At 34.7% G+C, this 25,299-nt stretch overlaps 2 protein-coding genes across 2 annotated transcripts; both read right to left on the bottom strand.

Annotated features, from left to right (window-relative positions):
- Positions 1–4,149: 4,149 nt before the first annotated feature.
- On the bottom strand, positions 4,150–6,024 carry LOC147292412 (scarecrow-like protein 23). The gene is made up of 2 exons (XM_086234387.1): positions 5,215–6,024; positions 4,150–4,896 (listed from the first exon to the last, which is right to left on the bottom strand). Exons 1-2 carry the CDS (start codon positions 6,022–6,024, stop codon positions 4,150–4,152), a joined length of 1,557 nt encoding a protein of 518 aa, XP_086090513.1.
- Positions 6,025–12,797: 6,773 nt separating this feature from the next.
- Positions 12,798–13,710, bottom strand: LOC147292411 (uncharacterized). Its single transcript, XM_086233910.1, has 3 exons — positions 13,570–13,710; positions 13,253–13,356; positions 12,798–13,143 (listed from the first exon to the last, which is right to left on the bottom strand). The coding sequence occupies exons 1-3, from the start codon at positions 13,573–13,575 to the stop codon at positions 13,053–13,055; spliced, it is 201 nt and encodes a 66-aa protein (XP_086090036.1). The 5' UTR covers positions 13,576–13,710; the 3' UTR covers positions 12,798–13,052.
- Between the last annotated feature and the right edge of the window lie 11,589 nt (positions 13,711–25,299).

Below are 25,299 nucleotides of genomic sequence, written 5' to 3'. Positions count from 1 at the left end.
AAAATCAAAATTTTTAAGGGTTTCATACTTTTGATTTAGATTTGGGGGATGAAATCCTATAACCCAAAGACTAAATATTAAAGTTTAAGTCTTGCAAATATTGAAAAAATAACAAATCAATAAAAAAGTTATGACTGTTAGACAGTCACAGTTCGATATAACTATGTTTTTTAAAGTTGGTACCTAAACTGAAATTTAGTACCTAAAGTAAAATAACATAAATATTTTAGTAGTTGAAATGAAAAAACATTATAATTTGGTACCTAAAGTCAATGGAGCTAAAAAAAAAAGGTCCAGCAACAACAAACCCCAACCTCCCTCCCTCCAACCCCTGCAGCTAGCAACAAATCCATGGCCCCAACCTCCCTCCCGACCCCATGTTGTCCCTTCCCTTTCTTTCTCTATTTTTTTTTTTCTCTTTCTTTCTTTCTTACTTTCTGTCCTTCTTTCTTTCTCACTATCTCTCTGCAACACACTCGTCGGAGCACAAAGAGAGGCCGGCGGCCTCCAAATCGGAGACCATCGACCATCGACCTTCGATATTAGATGTTATTGTTGGACTCCAATGAATTATTTTTGCAATTGGGTTTCAACAGATATTATTTTACTAATTAAATTGAAATTGAAGTGCAACATGAATTGAGAGGTTGCTCTTAGAAGTTTCTTCTTTTTACTTATTCACAAGTGACTTTTTGATCTTTTATTGCACTTAATTTCAGTGTTTGTTCATTTTTGTTTATTTTCTAAAGGGGAAAATAACTTCTTAGTATCAATTTAATTGCATTTTGGTTGTTATTATCATTTCTTCTCAATGTACTCATATGGCTAGACTTGTAGTTAAAACAACAATTGTTTACCTTTCTTCTTTTAATTAGATTAAGTTTATTTTCCTCATCCAATTAAGTACATTATTTTTATTGAGATCCTTTTAGCGCCATAAACCCTAATGTTCAAACCTTTGATTTTGGCCACCCCCGGCCGTTACCATAACTCATGATGACCAGTGAAGTTCTAGTATCTTAGGCAAAATAAGAGCCCAGGTGGAGTTTCTTGTTCCTTCTTCAAATCAATAATCACCTAGTTAGAAGTTGAAATTTCCAAATAACCCATTCGACAAACCATTTTCCTCATTTGGCCTTCAATCGTGCATGTGGTGGTACGCCCGCACACACAAACAAACAAACAAAAAAAAGCCCCATCTTGCTGAGATGTCGGCTATACATATGGCCGAGACCTTTCTGACATGATCAACAAAATGAGTTTTTTGTCAAATGGCACTAAGATGAACCATGGTTGTTTTTTTTTTTTTGCTATAAGAATAAGAGATTTTTTGGGATGAAAATTCGAAGATGAAAAATACAGTATCTCAATCTTATAATGCTCAACTTTTTATTTTATTTTTATATCAACAACTATTATTCTTGAAATTTTAGCTTATAACCTCCTCCCACAATTTTATTCTTGAAATGCCCGGCCCATTCTTTCATCTTCAAGTTTCTTACCCCTTAATGATGCAATACAATCAACCAAGGCTTACAAGCGTAAACCTAAAAGAACAAGAACCCTGGAATCCACCAGGAAATTGAGAGAAAATCTCAACAATTAATTTGATAAAATAATAATAGAATAATCCGGCTAGCAATTGTAATCCGGGTAATTACAAACCCAAATAAAATAAAAACAAAAATAAATAAAATGTCTGAAAGTTCAAAATGCAGTTTTGAGGCCCTAAACGATATGCATTAGTGCCACTTTCAGAGCCAAACCGTCCGTCTAGTAGAAATTATTTCCCAGTTTCTTGGGTTTGCAACGATCAAGCTGTTGCGTAAACTTCTCCGCCATCCGTTCTACATCACTTAATTTCTCTTTGGCCATTATTTGTTAGGATCTCAAATCCTGATCTCCGATCGAGAGAATTGGGAAAAAGTTGGTTTAGTACTATTAGAGTTGTGTGGTTTTACTCAAGCTAATAAATGTGAAAGAAATCTCTCATCAACAAAATGACACGTTCAGTAATTTATAGTATATGAGTTGATAATCCACTACTAAACCGAAACTTTTTAAGATTAAAAACCTCATAGCCATTTCCCATTCAAGTAGTAAAATTGAAATAGTATATGTATGTTAGTACTAGATTTGAAGTAATAATATATCGGCCCCCCCACTGCATGTACAAATAGCATCAATTTTCTTTTGTTACAAAGGGAAGTAAACACACACACACACACACACACACACACACATATATATTATTGATTATTTGTGGTATATATCTACCCTGAGATTAAGATTCAATAACACTAGATTTTCGCTTAAATCTTATAAGCTAAAAATTAAAAACAACAGATGAAATTCATTCATTGTACAACAATTGGAAGACTAAACGAGGCGGCCCCAAGTGCCCATGAAATTATCACTAGAGTTCCATTTTCCGAATAAGTTCTTGTGTGCCTTAAATATTTTGTTTGTAAATCTCTCTTACCATTATAAATAAAATAAAGATGCGATTTCGAAATCCAAAGTAATTCGTACTTCCAAATTTATTAAATGTTGTTTGCATGGTGTAGTTGTATAACATTTACTCTTAGCTCTACTTAATTACTCTCGATGGAGAATCCTAATGACGACAATAAAATATGTCACATAAGTGATTGAGTAACGATTAACTAATAGCAAAGAGCGCGGTTGACAAGATTGACAACCTCGTGAAACATTTTATTTCCTGTTTAGCCATTTGGTCTTTGGGACATCCGACTTGGCCTTATATGAAAATGACTCCTCTCATACGCTTTTATATAAGAAGAAGGATCTGTGACATTTTATTTTTGACACAAGTTTCAATAGGGCCCACTCCATAATAAAATTCAACGATCCTAATCATCTTTTTTTAGGTCTCCATTAAAGGATTATCCTTTCAAAAAATTAGGTAAATCGGAAATCATTTACCTATAAAGATTAAATGGTCAACATTTCAAGTATTTATTTTGTTTACCACTTAATCTTTGTAAGTAAATGGTTTCCGATTTATCTAAATTTTATGTGAAGATGATCTTCTAATGGATACCTAAAAAATAGACGGTTCGGATCTTTGAATTCATATATATATATGAAGTGAGCCCCATTGAAAACTTGTGTTGAAAATAAGATGTCACGGATCCGTCCGCTTTATATAATTTGGTAGTTGAGGGGATATGTGGCCATGTTTTAATTAGGTCTTTATATTTTTTTTTTTTTTTGTGGATTCTTTTTATAATTTTTTTTCAGGTAATTGAATAAAAAAAATTAATGCAGATATATTTCAGATTTCTTAATTACTATAATAGGTGGAAATTTAAATTAAAGAAATTACCATATATTTGGCTCTAATTGAGTATGGGGTTTTAATTTGTCATTAAAGCAATATATGCAATAAAAGCACACTTACTATATATATGTTTGTATCATGACATATCTATATATTATGCATTAATATATTTGGCAGAGAACCGTTTTTGGTTGGTACCTATCATCTAACTAAAATATCAAGTAGCTGCTACCACTATATATAAATCAAAACATACACTGAAACAAAATCAAAACATACACTGAAATAAATTAAACCAAAATCTTGTAATGAAGACTGCAAAACTAAAGATTACATATTTAGACTGCAGCCTCCTTCGTGAGTTTAGTTAGCTCTTGCCTAACGATTCCAACTTTCTACAAAAACACAATAATAAAACACATTTAACACTTGATTACACCGGCTCACAAAAATATATAGACACACATATAGGGCAGAGGTAAAGTGGCCTCAAATTCTTAAAACTTGATCTATTTACTTTGTAATTGAAGATTCATACTTTTTGGTAAAGCTAGAGCCCGAAGGCACTCTTTATCCTTGAATCAAGAAAAGACTTAAGAGCAAAAACCAAGTTATAAATCATGCTTAACTGGGCGCGCAGACGTACACCAACCCCCTTCTACATGTGATTCAACAACTAGGCCAAGCTAATTAGCAATGTCTAACCTTGGTGAATTTAATAACCACTCAGAACACAAGTATCACTTGTTAATTTAGAGATCAATTCGATCATGTTGAATTACTACTTTACTTGAAGAAAACATACAACCATGTAAAAAATTATGTAATATATTAATTGGCATATGCTATCTTGAAGCATGAGAACAAGTCCATGCAGAAGCAACATACAATCCAGTATCCTTCCACCCAAGCCTAATAGTCCCATCTCCTTGCACAAGGCTATATCCATGACTAGGAGGGAACATGTTCAAAATCAATTGGGCTTGGGCCATAGAATTGGCACTCATGCCTACTTGCATGAAGCAATTTCTAGCCCCAAGCTCACTCCTCCACTGCCTATACTTGTCCTCCCCACTCCTTGCTGGCCCACCTATTGCTAATATGTTGTTGATTTCCTTGTATAGAAAACAATGCTCCACTTTGTGCCTATTAGGGTTGTCACTAGGCAAGTATGCTTCAAGTGAATCAAACATGGTGGAATAGTAATGGAGTGACCCAACAAAACGGTCCAAAAATGACCCACCATGTGACATGTCTTGCTCTACCAATGTGACAATTCTTGGGGACAGTTCTTCAATGAGCCTCATTGTTTTCCAATTGGGTCCAGTGGCATCGTAGAGAGAGTGTTGCAGCCAATGCACTGCTAGAGTCTCTTCCCTCTGTACATGCACCATGGAAGCATCTACATCACCAAATTTACTCACAATGGGGTGAAACTCGAAGGACAACCCGAGGCGCTTTGCGAAGTTCAATAGCTGCCTTCCCGTCTCCAGCAACACCTCAGATGAGGTGCCAAATCCGGTCATTCTCACGTTCGGCGGGCCCTCCATGCGTGTGGCGAGAATGTGAAATAAGGCCGGCCATTGCAAACCCTGCATGAAAATTAATTAAGGTATTAAATATCAATGTTAATGGAAATATCATAAGTTTAACTGAAAATAGATAGAGAAATATCAAGCAAAATACATAAATTAAAAAGATTATATGAGAGTTATTAATGAAATGTAAAAATATCAACAACAAAAAATGTGCTCATTAAAATTAGAAATATAATATTTGATACAACATTTTTGGTACTATATGTGTAGGGTACATGTACACGTATGGTACTAGAATCTAGTATACCTAACATTATTCTAAGATATAAATGTATGGAGAAAATTTCGAAGATATTATAGACCAATATATACCTGCATAATGTCAAGGTCGATAATGTGAACCCTTTCATGGTGGTGAAAGGCCTCGAGGATGGCTTGGTTGGAAGTGAAGTGTGCAAACTTGATGAAAGGTGAGATGGTGTTGAAGACTTGGAAAGCGCTATGGATGCTTTTGTAGTTCACCAATGGAGAGCAAATCCCTAACCAGGAGTTAATAACCCTACTAGTCATGGCCTTTGCGAAATAGGCCACCACGCGTTCAGCGCATGATGGCCCATATGGTGAGGCCATCTGGGTTAGCTCAAGCAGCATGCGATGGGCCTCGCCAAGGTTGTCAACAGAAATGCAAACCGCGCATTCGAAGAGAAGAGTTATTAGGGCTAAGCCATGCTCGTCGAGCTTGCTTAACCCTCTTGTGACTCTTCCATTGTTGTTGTTATTGTTGTTATTATTATTATTATCTGCATGGAGTTGAAGCTCATTGCCCCACTGGAGCTCGTAGTCGTGGTCATCACAAGTAGTGTCGCCATTATAGCTTCTTTGGCTGATTTTCCTCAGACTAAAGTCCCCGGTACAGGCAAAATAGTCCTCAGATGTTGCTGTGTGCAAGGTGTCCGTGGTGGTGGTTTCCGGCAAGTCATCAATGAGTTGTTTGGTAATGTGCTCCACCCACTTAGAGAGTTCGCTCCGCTCCAAGTTTACAAACTGGTTTTCAATAGGCTTGGGAAAAGGGTTGGAGGTCGGATTTGGGAACCCATTAACAGTTACGTATGAGTTCCAAGGTTCATGGGGTTGGATCATATCCATATTCGACTCGTGAACCATTTCAAATTCTGCTTTCATTGAAATCACAAAGGCAAAGAGATGGTGGTGATCAAGAGGAGGGGGTTAGTGAGTGTTACGCCCCAAATCCAATGTCAATATTATAATGAAATATGACACATGTATTTACGATGCGAGTTTAGGAAATAAATTTTCTCCCTTTAAAAACAAATAAACATAATAGGTAGTTTTGAAAATACAATTTCATTTACAAGAGAAGTTTATTTATACATAAGCTTAAAACCTTCAAAGTGAAAATAAATATATACTTAAAAATAGAAATAGAATGTTTAGACATCCTTTATTGTATTTAAAGATGACGTTCATCTCATTCTCCATGAATCTTCTTATTAACTGAAAATAATAAATGTGTAGCATCATGAGTTACACTAACCCAGTAAGTATATATAACAACTGAGATATATTAATATTGCCTCATAAAATGATCATAATCAAGAAGATACTTAACAAAGAATCAATTTTGTATATTCTTGCAAGATAAAAAAAATAATAAAGACACACATTAAATAAAACATATATGTGAGCCATTATATATTAATATGGATGTTTAGGGGTAATAAGCTAAAGTAATGTGGTCAAATTATGGGTTTTTATTTGTCCCATAAAAATCCAATTTTGTTATTTTAGCAAGATAAAACTGTCAAACTTCTCGATCTCTTCAATTTCTAATTCATTTTTCATCCGATTCTGACAAGTAAATACTCCATTTCAAAGGATTTTTTGCAAGGAATTCAATGGTATAGTTCTCATAAATAGTTTCAAAGTATTTAGTTCAGAATTGATTAAAAAACAAATTTGGGCAAAGTCACATCTAAAACGGGGCAACTAAATTTCAGGGCTAATAAGTTTTTTCTTATTTTGTTGATGTCTATCAAAACTTCCAGATCAATAGTAGAGGTTATAAACTTTAATTTGATATATAGAATGTAAAAAAGGTTGAGAAATGATTGCGCTATGAACATTCAAAGTTATGAACATTTCAGTAAATCGATTTCAAAAGTGTTTTTGATATTTAAGAACTCATTATAGAGGTACATATAAACTAGATAATCATATTACAGCAAGATATAAGCATTAAAACATATTAAATAGTGAAAAACAATGAAAACTCGATTTTTCAGCCACCGAAAAACTCATAGGACTGCCGGAATTTGGAAATTTTCGCCGGATTCTGGAAAACTTGTTTAAGCCATAACTTCTTTGTTTCTTAATCTAGCTTTTTAAGTGATTTAAAAACCTAACTTAAATGAGTTTTCACATAGAATACGATGGTATAGTTAGTTTCAAGTAAAACTGAAGCTTTAAACACATTTGCTTTGCAAAATTCAAAAATGACGAGTTTTTCATAAAAATAATTGTTCTTCATGTTTTATCCATTCTAAATGCAAAAGAAGGATAAAAAAGTGTTTAAGAACTTACTCTAAAGTTTTCTGAAGTGTATATGAGAACCTTTGAGGATCGGACTTGAATTTGAACTTCAAAGGTACAAGTATGAAAGCTTATTGGGAAAGAGAGTTTGGTTAATATTTTCTATTTCACCAAATGAGTTTTGGGTGAGTTTGAAGTGTGAAATCAATAGAGCTAGTGACATGAATTTAAAGGTGATGACCGATGACCAAAAAATGGTCTGTGGATGACGTGGCAGAATTTTGGTAGTTGATTTGGATCAAAGGAAAGGATGGCCGGCATATCCAAGACATAAAGAAAGAGTTAACATGCTACAAGCCAAGACCCACGTCTATAATTTTGGCACTTGTTTGATCTTATTATTAATAATTTTAGATGTCTATAATTTTATAACTACTTTAATTCATGATTAATCGTTAAATTTATATATAAATGATAATAAAATTTAGTTTTGTTCTATCTTAACTGACCATCATATCAGTGAATGAAAAATATGTCACAGTGGATCTGAATGAACTATTATGTTCATTAAATTGTGTATCATGAAGATTTTTACTTGTTATTTATATGGTTGATTTAAAAGCATAAGCAAGTGATGTTGGGCTTGAAGTTATTTATAGGATTTATTTAAGTAAATCAGGAATTATAGGTTAAGAGGTTAAATCAGCACCCTTCTGTAACTTCTGTTAGATGAATTTAGAATTCACGGAGATGAGGATAAAACAACTAATCCACTAAATACATCAGGCGGCCAACTGCTAACGATGGCTGTTGTGATTAAATAAAGAATATTCTTAATTTCTTTTATTTTCTTTAAATACTTCATCATATAGATTATAGAATAGAAGGAGCTTGTCTACTACTCGGTTTTAAGAAGTATGTTTGAAGGATTTGGTTTCTTTTTTTTTTTTGGTCTGGATTTTGTTTCTTAGTGTTTCTTTATTGAAATTGGTCCACATGAGAAGAGACATTTTTTGCGACAGGATGACAGACCAAAAATATAATAAAATTCATGTCCCAAAGGGGTGTGGATGTGAATGGTCAAATTTTCTTTGCTTGTTGTCGAATCATTTCAAATGTCAGAATTAATTAATCAATTAATAACTTAATATTGGATGGTTTACTAGTGGACTGAGTCATGCTTAGGGAGACAAATATACCAATAATTTCATCAACATTTTTTCTTTTTCTTTTTAGAAGATTGTCACAATATATTATTGGGTTCGAGACTTCGAGTAATATGGGCAGCAAAGTTGTCCACCAGGTGCCAACCCAGAGTTTTGGAGCACATCTTTTCTTTGTTCAATATACGTGTGCCATATGGCATGACTTGAAGCCAATATAGAGTCACCATCATTGAGCAACCATTTCTGTTCTATATGAATTTCCCATGTTAATTAAGATAATGAACCAATAACGACATTCTCAGCTATGAAATGTCACTTTTGAAACTCCATTCTGAATTTGCTAGTTATAAGTAGTTTACTACATTGCCAAAGCTAATGAGCTATAATGGTTATTGTGTGAGTTAGTTGGCTACAATAATTTTACAAAATTAATAGCAGTGTATGTCTAATAATTTAAAGAAAAGTAATTGATCCTGGTCATACTCGATGCTTCAGAAATGTTGGTGGGATCATGGTTTCAAATGCGACTAGTATGTTAATTCCTAAGAAGCCTCACTAGCTCCGTTTGGTGGCTACTCGATGTCGACATTATGAGATTTTGGAGTTTTTGTGGACTTCTTTGCTCCACTCTATCTCATAGTTTGTAGGCTTTTACTTTGCTATAAGCCTTTGGACTTAAATTATGTATTTTCTCTTCTGTTTTGGTTATTTTAATACAATGTTATACTTTATAAAAAAAAATAGTAATTGATTTTACAAAACAAAGGAAAACAAAAAGCGTGAGAAGAGTGTTCAACCAGTAGACAATGTGATCTGTGGTGCCACGTCATTTAATGAGCCAGTATTCTCTTGATCTTTTTTTTTTTTGGCCACGTATTCTCTTGATCTTTAACTAAAGCATTTATTTAATTAATAAAAATTTTCAACTTTTCACATCCTCATGTCTTCCACATTCACCCTTTACTAGTATAGTAGTATGCTTCTTCTTTTCTTTTTCCTTTTTTGATGAAAAGTATGCTTCTCTTTTTATTTTTTTACCGTGACGAAATAGAATTCAAGACGTAAATGGTAAATAGTAAATAGACCTCTAGAAACACAGAGCAGGTGTGCGTTGTATTGGGCTCAGTACTTGGGCTCAGTACTTTGGAGCATTGGGTCTTGATAATCATATATTCACACCCTAAATAGAGTTAATTACACTTACACCCCTGATGTTTATTGTATTTTCACATACACTCCCTGAAGTTTCAATAATTACACATACACCCTCTGAGGTTTTAAAACTGTTGCATATAACCCCCTACAAGAAAAAAAATAAATAAATAAAAAAGAAAATATTTTGTATTAAGATTGGACCTTACACCTTGAATAATCTTATTAGGCTATTTAATCCCTTAGCATGTTTTTTTGCATAATTTCTCATCATTTTCGTCTCACTATAAAGGGTTATATGTAACAGTTTTAAAACCTCAGGGAGTGTGTAATTATTGAAACCTCAGGGAGTGTATGTGAAAAGATAATAAACCTCAGAGGGTGTAAGTATAATTAACTCTATTTTTTAGTGTAGTATAGATAACATTGTAACAAAGAGCATGAAAATCTAAATTTTATAATAAAAAGAAGAGCTTAGCGCCGTTTGGTATCCTACTCAAATTTTTTTTTCAAAAATTAAGATTTTTTTTTTTTAATCTGAGTTTTCAAAATCAATTTTTTAAATTTGAAAACTTGTTTGGTATGAAATTTGAAAATAAATTTTAAATTTAAAAAATGATGACAACTAAAAAAGAAGAAAGTGTAAAAAAAAATTTAGAAAAACAATGTTTTATTATTTTTAAAAGGCTTTTTTACTCAAATAACACTTGAACTATAGATGATGTGCTCAAATACCACCCAAACTTTTTTTTTTTGTTAATTTACCACCTGAACTTTCATATATTGGCCAATCTACCACCTACCGTGACTTTAGTTAAATTTTATGTTTATTTCAAGGGTATTTTCATCAATTTATATGATAAAAGCATTTTAAATATATAAAAAAAAAAATCTAAGTAAACCCCCTAAAAAAAAGGTATTTCCATTTTCTATTTTTTACTTTTAAAGTTTTTTTATAATTATATTTTAAACATAGTTTTTAAAATAATATTATTTTTTTATTGTATTCAAGGACAAAATGGGAAGTTTAGAATTTTTTTTGATGATTTAACAGAAAAATGGATGTTAGGTGGTAAATTAGCACATATTGATAATTTCAGGTGGTAAATTGACAAAAAAAAAAGCTTGGGTGATATAAGAGCACACCCCCTATAGTTCAGGTGGTATTTGGGTAAAAAAGCCTTTTTAAAAAGAGGCATGTTTTGGAATTTTTTTTTAAAAACTGTTTTTAAAAATGGTCTACCAAACACATTTTTTTTTACTAAAACTTGTTTTTTTGTTTTTGAAAAAAAAAAAAAAAAAGTTTTTGAATAGAATACCAAACAGACCCTTAATTTCTCCCCCAAATGAAACTCTTAAATCCATGAAACAATCCCAACGTTAGCCACAAGATGCAAGTTTCAAACTGGAAAATCTAAAGGTGGAATTGGAAAGCTTGGTATGGTGCAAAGTTTGTTCTTTTCCTTTCTAATGAAACCGAAAGGGCCGCCGGGCACCAGTTTTTGCCATGGCTGTTGCTGATTACCCTATTTTTCTCTACGATAGTTATATCTTTCTCAACAGAATTACCCTCTATCAATTTCGCTGAACACCTTATGTGACAGCTATCCCATATTCTCATTCTTGCTAGAAGGACCTTACCCTATATCTGGGTTCTGTATCCAGTTACTTAAACTAGTGCTATGGCTGAGTTAATGTCAAAGAAAGATCATCAGAGGACCAAAGCATATAATACTAGTTTAACATGACGGTGTGCACAAGACATGGAAGATTTTAGAAGCACAAGCATCTGGGAACCAAAGTTTACAATCCTAATGTTACTTGGTGTGCATCTTGGATGTGAATGTGTGCCCTAGTCAGTATCTTTGCACATGTAAACACACAACTGAATCATCTAAATGCACAGGGAGACAACTGAAACATCAAGGCATACTGAATTAATCACCATTTCTCTGAGTAGTTCAATACATCTAAAAATGACTAGGTTGATGTGTCACATCTCTACTTTTCAAAACAAGGAATGCTGTAGGGTACGATAAAACAAAAATCTCATCAATAACTTCCAGCCAAGTAAAGATTTTCCTCTCTTGCTTCATAAGACATTTTTGTGTCAAGATGTACATGATGAATAATTTTCCATTCAAGTCCAATCACATTCAATATAGGTACTCCACATGTTTGGAAGTTTCCAGAGCATATGCCATGCATCAATTTTGTAATAATGTATCCAAGTAACATGGCATAATATTGAATGTCCTAAATGTTCAGTTTTCCAGGTGGCTTGTGGTGGAATGTGCATCTAGGATCTAGGTGAACAATCACCAGCAATCTATAGTGTGTATCCCTTTTCCTATTTCTCACTTAAAGGGAAAGAAGGCTTACTAGCAGATGCAGAGCTCAATGTTCTTTTTAGTAGTCATTCAGAGCACACCTAATACATGAACACTTACAGTAATGGATTACAAATGCAAATGACAATACCATAGTAGATAGAAAAACAACAGAAATTGACATGTTTAGCCAATGTCAGTCAACCATTGAGTTAAGGACAAGGGACCATGCTCCAATAATACATAAATAGGCATGAAGCCATGAATAAGCCCTTTTTTATTTGTTATAAAACGGTTAAAACCTACGACCTCCAAAGTCCAACCCATTACATCTACATCATAGCATCATTCTGTCAAGCTTACATGCACCATTAGCAAGGCTTATAATAACTTTCTATTCACATCACAACTGATGTACAGGATACAAAATCTAAAGCCTCCATTCCTAAAGTCAAAAATAGATTTCGATGTTTCATATTAATTATGAATCTTCATGATTTTCATGGATCCCAGCATAATTGTGTCAAAAATTCTCCTACTGCAAACTGTATCTGTAGCCTAGCATATCAGAAATAACCCAACAACCATTTCCATAGTTGCATGGTGATTGAAGAACTGATCAGAATAAGCTTATGTACACATCTAACATCACCATATCAGGAAGTGATCCATTTAAACTTCAAAGGCTTAGAAGTAACCTGAATATTTACTATGAATATATAGTTCAACATGTTGCTTTATTATAGTGCAAATTCAATTCAACTTTCGGAAATTCCAAATAATCAACTTTAAATCATGACCAAATCATAATACAAAAATGAAGTACATGACATTAGCCAAATTTGATTATTTGAATTCAAGTATACGAATTCAACATCAGTAATTTAACAAAACACAAAACACACATTAAGACAAAGTAAAAAAAATAAAAACCCATAAACCATGAAATCTCAACAGCCAGAAACTAACACAAGGGCCCCCAAATTAGACGACCCCATTCTCTTATTTCGGGTTATTTAGTGCCTTTACCTCCGGAGGAGGTCCCTTCCGATGCCGACCCGGCAGCCTTCTTCGCCTGCTTTTCTTGAAGCGCTTTCGCATCCCTACCATCAAATTTTTCAAGAAACCAAAATTTACAAATTGGGTTTTTTCAAAAAATTAAATTAAAACAAAATTTACAAAATTAGAAACAAAAAAAAATGTAAGTAAGACCTCTCTCGGCGCTGCTCTGGGGTCAACCCGTCGTCCTTGTTCTTGCCACCCTTGCCGCCCCGAGCCGCAGCTCGCTCCCGATCACGATCTCTCTGATTCCCGCGTGATTAAATCTCCGAATCAAGGAAAAAAGCCAATTTTGTTTTGGTTTCGTAGAACAAGTAGTTCTATAAACATAGAAAACAGAATTGAATTGTTGAAAATCAACATAATTATGAGATCAAAGAGAAATTCTGAAGCAGATAATGAAGCAATATTCATATTTCATATAATAAAAAGAATAATATATGAATCAAATGAAAAGGATAAAGGATATGAGTCATGATGTGGAGTGCTTAAGCAAAGGAGCCAAGAAGCGAAGAAAGCAGGCAAGAAACCGAGCGCAAGAGGAAGTCAATTGGGAAAGAGATTTGGGTTCCGAGTTGTAGGCCGTTTGCCCCAATCAATCTTTACCCTTGATATGTGAAAAGTCAATTCATCTACCAATCACAGTCTACTTGGACTCTAATTATTATTTTGAGTTAATTACACTTACACCCTGTGAGAGGTTTATCGTCTTTTCATATACACCCCATGGGGTTTCAATAATTACAGATACACTCCCTGAGGTTTTAAAACTGTTGCATATAACTCCCTATAGTGAGACAAAAAATGATAAAAAATTATGCGAAAAAGCATATTAAGGAATTAAATAGCCTAATAAGATTACTCAAAGTGTAAGGTCCAACTAGGCTTCACCAAAAAGCCCAAGGCCCGAAGCCCACCCGAAGCCCGCCCGGCCCATTAGGCTCGAAGTCCGATTTGGCCCGAAATTTGGGCCGGCCCGGCCTAAAAGTCTCTAGGGTTGGGATTGGGTCATCCCTAGAAGCCCATGGGCCGCTTGAAGCCCGGCCCGTTTAGGCCCGCCCAAAGCCCGACCCAAACCCCAATTTAGGAATCATAACATATTTAATAGGTTTTTCGTTTGTTTACTCTAATAAATTATTAATATGCTTATTAAGTTATTATATAATACTATAATGTTAGTAAATAGTAATAGTGTAAACTATGTAATACTATAAATAATAAAGTAATAAACTTTTAAAATTATATACAACATTACAAGTATAATAAAATATAAATGTATATATGTATATACAACTTTTATAACACAACTATAATTAAAGTTATTAAACCACGATTGTCAATTCATTAATTCAACGATCTGAATCGTTCATTTTCTATTTTCATAGTCAAAAATCATCCTTACAAAAAATCGGCTAAATCGGAATTCATCTACCCATTTGATTATCATTAGAAAAACCACGATCGTTCATTAATTCGACCACCGTTACGTCACTTTTACATCTCCGATTAAGCTAATTTTTTGCAAGAATTCTTTTTGAGTGGGGAACTAAAACTTGAACGGTTCGGATCGTTGAAAACATGATCGATATTTAAGCTTCTATATATAAATACACTTGAAAAGTATAATTCTAATAACTTTCTAGTTGAAACCTTGTTGTTTCCATAATTATAAAGACCACAACGTGATCTCAACAATCTAACCCGTTCATTTTCTATGTTCATAGTTAAAGATTATCTGTACAAAAAATCGGCTAAATCGAAATTCATCTACCCATTCGATCATCATTAAAAAAACCACGATCGTTCATTATTTCGACCACCATTATGTCACTTTTTACATCTTCGATTGAGCTAATTTTTTGTACGAATTATCTTTGAGTGAGGAACTAAAATTTGAACGGTTCGGATCGTTGATAACACAATCGCATCGTTTGTTTATAAAAATATGTAATAAAATATATAATAAAACATAAGTACATTTATGTTTTATTATAGTTGTAATGTTGATATAATTTTAAAAGTTTATTATTTATGGTATTACATTATTACTAACATAATAGTATTATATAATAACTTAATAAGCATATTAATAATTTATTGAAGTAGACAAACGAAAGAGCTATTAAATATGTTATGATTCACAAACTTGACAAATAAACTAATCAGCTTAGTTGGTTGAGAGTTGAAGCTTGTTACATGAGGTCTCATGTTCAAATCACAATATAGCCAAAATCCTATATTTTTTTTTTTTGAAGATATATATGTGTCTAAATAGGCTTTAGGCCCATTTTGGGCCTAGCCCGGCCCGGCCCTCCAAGCCCGCAAGCCAAAGCCCGATGGGCGAGCCTTGGGCTTGTGTATTAAAGCCCAAGCCTGACCCGACCCGGCCCGAAACCCCTATTGGGCTTCTATAATTCAAGCCCGAGCCCAGCCCATTGCCGACCCCTAGGTCCAACGTCAATACAAATATATTTTTTGTTATTTATTTATTTTCGTCTCTGGTAAGGGGTTATATGCAATAGTTATAAACCTCATAGGGTATATGTGTAATTATTGAAACCCTAGAGGTGTATGTGAAAAGACGATAAACCTCAGGGGATGTAAGTGTAATTAACTCTTATTATTTTGCATTTTTTCAATTTTGGTACTTTTTTTAAGTTCAATTAATATTTTGGATTTTTCAATTTTGGTACTTGAGCTTGTCTCTTATCTAATATTAAATAACATCATATGTAATGTCCAAGGAATAAAATTTCGGGTTTTGAGGAAATTTCGAAGATTTTTAAATTTTGACAAAAATTAGACGGAAACGACGTAAATTGCTATTAAAATACGGAAATTTTGAATGAAACTCTACTATATGTTTATTTAACATATTATCTACTAAATTGATAAAAAAACATTGAAGAAACCAAATTATATAGTAGGTTTCATGTGATATAAGATGAATATAATACGCGCTGGAAACAAAAACTGTTAAATAAAATTAGTATAATGAATAAATGAAATTAATATATTATTTACACTCTATAATCTACACACTAAACCCTATATATTTTATAATCTATATTATATATTATTTAGGATATGGTATATGATATTAGAGTTTAGGTCTTTTAGGATATTTTAAATTATTTTTTATATAGAAATATATTAGAGTTTACTAGTTTAGGGTTTAATAACAGCTAAACGAAACCCCAAATCATTTTTTTTCTTTACAATTGCCAAAAGGCCCCAAACCCCAATCAACCCTAAACCTTTTAAATTTTTTTCCCTTTTTTTTCTTTCCTTCCTTTCTTTTCCATTGTTTCCCCCATGAGTTTCCACTGTTTTTTCTTCTTCTTCAATTCTTCTTCATCCTCTCTCTCTCTCTCTCTCTCTCTCTCTCTCTCTCTCTCTCTCTCTCTCTCTCTCCGCGTCAATGCCCCCTAAAACTAACTTCGATTTTCAATTTGCCCCCTGAAACTTAATCTCTCCCACTTTGCCCTCCGAACTTTACAAAAGACCATATTCTGTCAAGCCCGTCTATTCGTCCGTCAAAAAGCTTACGTGGAAGGGGCAATTAGGTCTTTTACTCGACGCAAAGCTGAATCAGACTGACATGTTGCCAAATCGGCTCCACATCAGCATTTAGTGGGACCCCCAACTGTGATTGAACGCATTTCCCTCTATTTTAGCCACTTTTCCCTCAAGTTCCTTAATCTGAGCCCTAAAAATCTGCTCTTTCTTTTATTCTTTACACTTCTCTTCATCTTTCTCAAAACCTCTACCGCCATGAGCAACTTGAGCCACCAAAGCAGTAGGCAGCGTGCCGTGGGTGCTAGGGGAGAAGAGATTCGCTGCTATTGTGAAAGGGTCGCTCGATTTTCAACTTCTTGGACTGACCATCACCCAGGAAGGAGGTTTCATTGTTGTCCACTATCTTCGGTGGTAGGTATTTGAGCTTTAAAATTTCTAATTTTTGTGTATGCAAAATGGAAAATGGGTTTGATTAATTGTTAGTGTTGGTGCAGAGGTCCAAAGGCTGTGGGTTCTTTGAGTGGTTTGATCCTCAAATCTGCGACCGTGCGAAGACTTTCATACCTAGGCTATTGAAAAGAATTAGAGGGTTGGAAACTCAAATTTCAAGGGGGAAAGCAAGGGAGAAATGTCTGTGGTTTGGGTTGATTTTGTCGTGGGGTTTTTTCATTGTGTGTATTTGTTTTGGTCTGGTGTGGCAGATGTGGTAGAGTGTGTATGTGGAACTGGCTTTTGGATTTGCAACGTTTGTTGGGTAGTTTTAGGGGTTTAATGTACTATGTAGTTTTTGCCATGGCTTCATCTTGAACCTTGTAAATTTTGTCAAAAAAAACCCTATATTTGAACCTTGTAATGTAATGCTACATCTCTTGGCAGTGGTTCAACTTTGTAATGTTCTATTTGGCAACGAAGTTGAAATTTAGTATATGTATTTCCTGACCTCATTTTTTAGTAAATGTGATTGTATGAGCATAATTTAACACTATTTTTAAACATGGGTTTAGAAATGTATTTGCCACAAATTGGATTGAATACAAACTGTATTTCCATCAAGCTCAAAATACACAAAATAAATGAGCTCACAAACTGTCTTTCCAAAATACTCTCTCACCCTAAACATATCTAATTGTCTTTCCAAAACCTTAATTGTTCACAAGACCTTAATTGTTCACAAACTGTCATAATGCAAAAAGTCAGTCATGGATAAAAAATGCCAAAGTCAGTTAGGGCTTCTTCTTCATGTACAACTTCTTGCACTTCTTCTTATGAGCTTCTGAATCCACCCTTTTTGCAGGAGACTTGTATCCCTTGTGACCACTTTCTTGCTGTGATGTAGATGGTTGCTTTGATTGGGACTGTGGAGGTTAATTGTGCGGTGCTTGAAAGAGGTTGTGAAGGTTGGGCTTGAGATTGGGATTGTGATTGGGCTTGTGATGACCTTGCAGCCTGCCTTGTGGTCCTCTGTTGTGTAGGTCTTGTCTGACCTTCACCCCTCTTAACCTGCATAAGCAACCATCACAAGCAAAATACCACAGTTGTTACTGTCAAGTAAGCATGAGATTAACTAGTATAGATAATATTCGTAACTCGCTGTCAATTTTGAAGATCTAGTCTGATTTTGTGTGGCTTGCCCTTCTTGTTGGGATGTGTCATGTGATGTGCTCTACAAAAAAATACCAATATCACTGTTAAATAGGCTAAACTAGATACGCAATTATTCTTTAACATAGTCAAGATAGGTTACCTGACTGTTGCCTCTAGTCTTCATCTTGGGACAAGACCTGATGTTGTGGCCTTCATCCCCACATCTGCTACATCTTATCTTTATATTAAACCTTCTCAGCTTATGAGCTTGACTTGGAGGTCTTGGGGGCTCATTTGGAGCTCTGATCCTAGCCTTCTTAGGCCTTCCAGGTTGCTTGTGAAACCTTGGTGGCATCAATGGGGTCTCCCCAGTCTTCACCCACAAGTCATGGCTTGTCATAGGCTCATTCATTGGTTTGTAGGTTCTCTCATAAGTCTCTTTCTTATAACAGTCAGTGACAAAGTCTTCAGGCTCACCATGAAAGTTACTAATGGCAGCACATGCATGTACACATGGCAGGCCATTAAGATCCTATACCCTGCAACTGCATGTTTTTTTTGTCCAAGTCCACTCTGTGTGACTTCTGGTTGTGCTCCATCACTTGGTATTTTTTCTCCCCTACCAATTTAGGAATGCACCAGAATGCCTCTTTCTTGTAATCCTTAATGATTTAATGGATTCTCGGTCCTACAAAATGCCTCCACCTATCAACTTGTGCTTTCCTACCTGCTGTCAACAACATCAGATATAGCCTAATTCTCTCTAACATAGTCAGAATAGGCTTGTCTCTTGCCTCTAGTATAGCCTTGTTGAAGGCTTCGCAGTTGTTATTGTGGAGCTTGACACTTGATATTTGTGCTGAAATGAGACTTAGCCCAATGTTTTGCAGGTCTCTCGTAGAGCCACTTGAATGCTGCATCATCCAAATCAAGCATCTTTTTCATCTCAGCATCAAACCATTGCAGTGTGGTTGCCCTTGCTATATTCTCCAAATAATGCTTCAAGGCTAACCCCTTGTGTTGAGTATTAAAGTTAGCATAGAGATGTTTCAGGCAGTGTCTATGCTCTGCATGTGGGAACAACTCACCAACTGCATCTATCAACCCCTTCTGCTTGTTTGTCATAAAGATATATGCATGAAAGTTCTCAATATACAAGTCCACTACTAACAACTCTAAAAACCATCTCCAAGTGGAATAATTTTCAACCTCGACCACTACATAAGCAATGGGGAACATGCCATTATTGGCATCAACCCCAACAGCAGACAAGATCTGACTAGGGTGTGGACCTTGATATGACAACCATTGAGACCTATGAATGGTCTATATCCATCTAGGAACCCTTGCTTAAGTGCTCCTAGACATATGTAAATCTTTTCAAATCTTGGACTCTCACCCTCTAGCTCTGATTTAATAACAACTGTGGTCCCCACATTTTGCTTCCTCAACTCTGCAGCATAATCCCACAAGTTTGCATAATGTTCAGTGTAGGTGCCCTCTAGAATTTTTGATGCTTTTTCTTTAGCTCTATATACCTGTGAATCACTAACATTAACCTTACATTCAACCCTCACTTGCTCTTTGAAGCCTTGCAAATTCCAATTGGGATTGCAGCTAAGTTGATAAGCACACTTAGTTGCCAACCAATTGCAATTAACAGCCCTATTTTTTTGTAGACTTGCTGCATTTGTGCTCTACTTTTAAAGTTTTCACAATCAGATCAACACTCCCATTAATAGCTGATGCAAACGCCACAAAGGGACATTTCTTATGGACACATATGGCTCTCACAGCATCTGGGTCATTCTTGTAAAATTTTAACTCTCTCTCAGTCTGAATAGAATATTGTCTTACTGCAGCCCTAAATATATCTACAGTAGCATATCTCTTCCCCAAACAGAACTGCACATTCTTCATATCAACCCCAGGTCTAAAGACTACACATTTAGATATATCAAACTTTGGGAATTTGCCCCTGGATCTACTGTCAACATCATCACATTCAGAAGAAGACCCTTCATAGTTGCCAATCCCATCAGAATGAGTACTATCTGAAACTTGCTCATCCTCTTCCAAATCAGGTATGTCAGGTGCAGTGTGATCCACATAACTCTCATACAGTGTCTCATCCTCTTCCAAAATATTTAGCTCTGAGTCACTGTCCATATAATCACTATCATACCAATCTGAATCACTTGCATCATCCTCATCCACCCCAGGCTCACCAGTATCCTCATCTACACCAGGCTCACCAGAATCCTCCCACCATAGGCTTACCAATATCCTCATCCTCACCAAGGCCATCAGTATCTTCATCCTCACCAGGCTCATCAACGTGATTATCTTCTATATATGCACCTTCAACATCCACATTGGCAAGTACATCTGTCAATAACTCATCTAGTGTCACACTTTGTATCCTTTCATTTCCTTTCAAATAAAGACTAATCTCCCTACGGTTACCAGATGGTATTGCTTCAATTAAATCCAAATCATTTTGTCAGTTTTAATCTTAACCATGGAATACTCAGCCCTAATGTAGAAACCAACATCGGTATGGCCTAACAGTTTGGCAATGCCATTTAGCTCCAACAATGACACAAAATCCACACAACAGTGGTCAAACCAACTTACACTGCCAGCAGCATAGATCAAGTTGCCATCAATACACACTAGTTCACCCCTATGAAAGACTTTAAATGTTACCTTTTCTGGACCAACTACAAATAACACAAAAAGACAAAACCTCATTACTGTAACTAACTACCTTCATAAATCCACACAAATAAATTCCACAAATCAAGTACCACTTCATTCAACAACACAGTCCAATTTAACACATTTTCGAATTCTGACAAATATGACAAATTAGGATATAATAGGTCGATGTTGTTTTCAAAATATTAAACTGCAAAAAAGATATTAAAGTGAAATTTGTCCAATTAAAAACATGTTTTTTGGGTTATTAATCAATTTCAAAATTAATTTCAACCTAACAGTCAATGATAAAAGGAAAACAGTATAGCCCTAAAAGACAAGAGCACATGTGACCACCGACAAAAAAAGACTAAAGGAACCCTAACAAAGCCTCAATAATGGAGATGAGCAATAAAAAAACCCAAAAGTTTGGGACCATTATCATCGATACAAACAAAGTGTAACCCTAAAGTAAAACCATATATGCCCACTTACTTTCCATCGGTCCAACAGATCCGTATTCCCTGAGCACCATCATGTTCCACCTAATAATACTCTGAAACACCCTTTTCCTTTCACTAGAATCGAATCTTCTGCAGAGATTTACCTTTCCTTTTCAATTTGCACAAACCCCTTTCTTCCTTTTCGATCTGCACAAACCCCTTTCTTCCTCTTTCTTCCTTTTCGCTCTGCACAAACCCCTTTCTTCCTTTTCGCTCTGCACAAATCCTTTTCCTTTCGATTTGCACAAACCCTTTCTTTTTGAATATTTTCTCTCTTTTCTCTGTTTACAGCTTAACCCCAATTAGAGGGAAATGGGTTCAATTATAGTTCGGGGTCCCACTAAATGCTGATATGGAGCCGATTTGGCAACATGTCAGTCTGATTCAACTTTGCGTCGAGTAAAAGACCTAATTGCCCCTTCCACGTAAGCTTTTTGACGGACGAATAGACAGGCTTGACGGAATATGGTCTTTTGTAAAGTTCGGGTAGCCTACTTTATGAACAATTATCTCGGGTTTCATAACTCCTTTTTGCATTATTTTTATATGGTTGTAAAGAGGAGATTCATAGCTTCAAAATGAGTATAAGATTGATAATTTTGGTGGAGATTTGATGGGTGAAAAACTGAGGTGAAGTTGAGATAAAAACAGGAAAATATTTGTTTATTTACAAGTTTTTGAACTTGAGGTATGAACTTGAAAAACATGGTAAAGTTGAGATATTAAATTGAAATGAAGTTTTTTAGTGGTGTGTCACGTCATCAGATAACAGCCTTTTTAACGTTCAGACTAATGGAGGTACCTAATTGACACGGTTTCGTAGTTGGGGTACCTTAATGTAACATTTTGAACTTGAGGTACCAAGTTGAAAAGTGGTGTTTAGTTGAGGTATATAATTGTAATTAACTCTATTATATATGTTGCAAAAGTGATAATTACGAGAAAGGGTAAAGATTTGGGGACTCAAATTTTGTGTCTAAATTTGTGGCTTAATCTGATGTAAGAAATATAAATAATACACATCATTAAAATAAATATCCACATCATTATTTATTTATAATATAACCCTACATTAATTTTATTGAAAGACTATCTCATCCCTCTAAAATTGAATAACCCTAATTCATATTTACCCATTTACCTCTTTATTGGAGACGATCAATAGTGACAATAGATAAATTAGTTTTCTAGAAATTAGCATCATATATGGTGCAGGTTATCAAAGATTGTAATTACAGCACCAATTATGCCTTCTCTTTCAAACTTTCACACACAACAAATACAATTGAAAATAATTTGAAGGTGTTAGCCTTCTGATGAACGATGGACAAGTTTTAAATTTCTGTCTCGATCTCTTTTTGTCTCTCTCTCTCTCTGTTAGTTCTAGGTATTTAGAAATTGACTAATCTTTGCCAAAAACATTGTAATCATTCAACCATTGTCACATTCAACAAGCTCTAGGAATTTTATTTTCTTAAGGTTTGATTTTTTGGGTTGAAGTTATCAAGATTAAAGTTCAAAGACCTCATGCTCTAAGGTAAAATGTATTTCATGCATCACAATTTTGTATGTTTTGATGAGTCTTTATTTTAAATGGTATGTGCATGTGAGTGTGATTGTAGCTGGGCCCATTACATGTTTAATGTACGTGTCAAGCCCATTACATGCTGGCCATTCTGATTTCGCATGGATCTATTTGTGTGAAAGCCCATTTATGATTTAATAGACATGTGCATAGCACATGACACTAGGGCTAGGTTTAATTACCGAAATACCAAAAAATACCTATGCCATACCGGCTTCGATATCGAAAAATACCGAACTAGTCGGTTATCAATACCGATACTTGGTTTTCATATCGATACCGATGATTTCGATAACGGTACAGGTTCATAAAGCCCGGTATCGACGGTATACCGATACCAACCGTATATTGAAAAAATATAATTAAAATAATTCATTTTTATACATTTCTATACTATATCGATATACCCTAAATAAAAAATACTAAATACCTTTCTATATAATTTATAATTTTATATAATACATTTCTACTTTTCTATAATTTATATAAAAGATATATAAATTTATAAACCTATAACTTATTAACTTATATGTTTTTTAATTTACATATATAATACATTTCTATATAAAAACTAATTAAAAATACCCTAAACCCTAATATTATACTAAATTATAAACCCTATATAGTATATGTATATGATATCTCATACTAAATTACTAATTTCTATACCCTAATAGACTAAATTGGCTAATAGCCTAATAGTCTAATACTATAAATTTATAATTCATACACTCATAGTTGGTAACTTGGAGTTTAGTATATAGTATATGGTTTAATACTATAATATGGTATAATATGATATAGTATGATAAAATATGTAATATTAGGAATTTAGTATATTGTATAATATGGTATAATATGATTATGGTATAATATGATAATATTAGGATATGGTATAATATATTAATATCAATATGGACTATGGAGTTATGGACCATTTATGATTTATGTAATTACCTCGATCATAAATATATAATATGGTATCAAATGGACAAGTATTTTAGGTCTCTCCTTAAGAATCATCATCACAAAAAATTAGCCAAATTGGTAATTGTTTGGTTATCTAAACAATGCAAACAAACAAATATCTTTAAATAATGTTACTGCTAATCAAATGACTAAACAATTTTTTACATGATGGGCTCGAGATAACCCCAATTTGTCCAAACCCTAATCTGGCCAAACCCCAATTGCCCAAAGGCCCCAAACCTCAATCAACCCTAAACCATAAACCTTTTTTTTTTTTTTCTTTTTGAATAATTTAAATTAGAATTTTGTTTTCTAATTTACATAACAATCATACATTGTACCTTAAAATTAATAATATTCTAAGAAATAAAAAGATAAACCTTGTGAAAAAAAGAAAAAGGAAAAAGATAAACCTTGTAAAATTCTGATGAGATGCTTTTAATCAAAAAAGAAAAAAAAAACAAAAAGTTGGATGTTTTTTCTTTCCCTCGCCCAAATACTAAAAGAAGAAAGAAAAATATAAAGTTTCCAAAGTCCTTGGATGAACAATTGGCAAGACTGGAGAATATCAAAGCAAATGAAGCAATCCTATCTATTCCTGCCTCGAATACTAGTAGTAGTTGTAGACTTGTAGTCCCTTTGTATCTCTCTGTCAATTTTACAGCAGACCCAAAGAAAACAGTTCTTTGTTTTCTCTCCTCCTTCTCGCGACACCCTCTCTCCTTAGTCCGGCGTGACGCCGGCGAGCTAGGCGGCGAGACCACCACCAAACTCTCATTTTCTTCCTCCTCTCCCTCCCCATGGCCTTCTCTCTCCCAGATCTCTTCTCTCTCCTTCCTCCTCGATCACATCTCTCTTCGATCTGCCGCCCTCCGGCAATGGCTGGTGACGAGGCCGAGCTCATCATGCTCGACTATTCGCCTCCTCCTCCCCTCTCTCCCTTTGGTCTCCGTCCACTCGAAACCCCCCTCTGTCTCGCCACCTTCCACACAAGTGGTTAGCATTTCTAGGTTTTGCTACTAGTGGGTTTGCCAAGTACCGTTTCGACACCGCCCAGCTCTGACCAATGTCGAATGCATCAGATTCCGACTACCGTCGGCAAGGTATCGGGGTCCAAAATCCTCCCTCCGCTCATTCTCGGTTGGAAGTCAGTATGTGGGTTTCGGTATGGTTACCGTTCCGAACCCACCCCTACATGACACCACGTACCCTGCAAGATCGTGATGCTCTCCTCATGCAAGCTTCTTAAATCCAATCTTGAATTGGCTCAAAACCGAATGAAAGTTTATGTCGATCCCCATCAAACAAAACGTGAGTTTTAGGTAGGAGACTTTGTTTTT

Source organism: Dryas octopetala, chromosome 2 (genome assembly GCF_963921425.1).
Source record: "Dryas octopetala chromosome 2, drDryOcto1.1, whole genome shotgun sequence".
NCBI classification, from domain to species: Eukaryota; Viridiplantae; Streptophyta; class Magnoliopsida; order Rosales; family Rosaceae; genus Dryas; species Dryas octopetala.
Note: the sequence above shows the minus strand (reverse complement) of the source record. Positions and strands in the feature narration are given on the sequence as shown.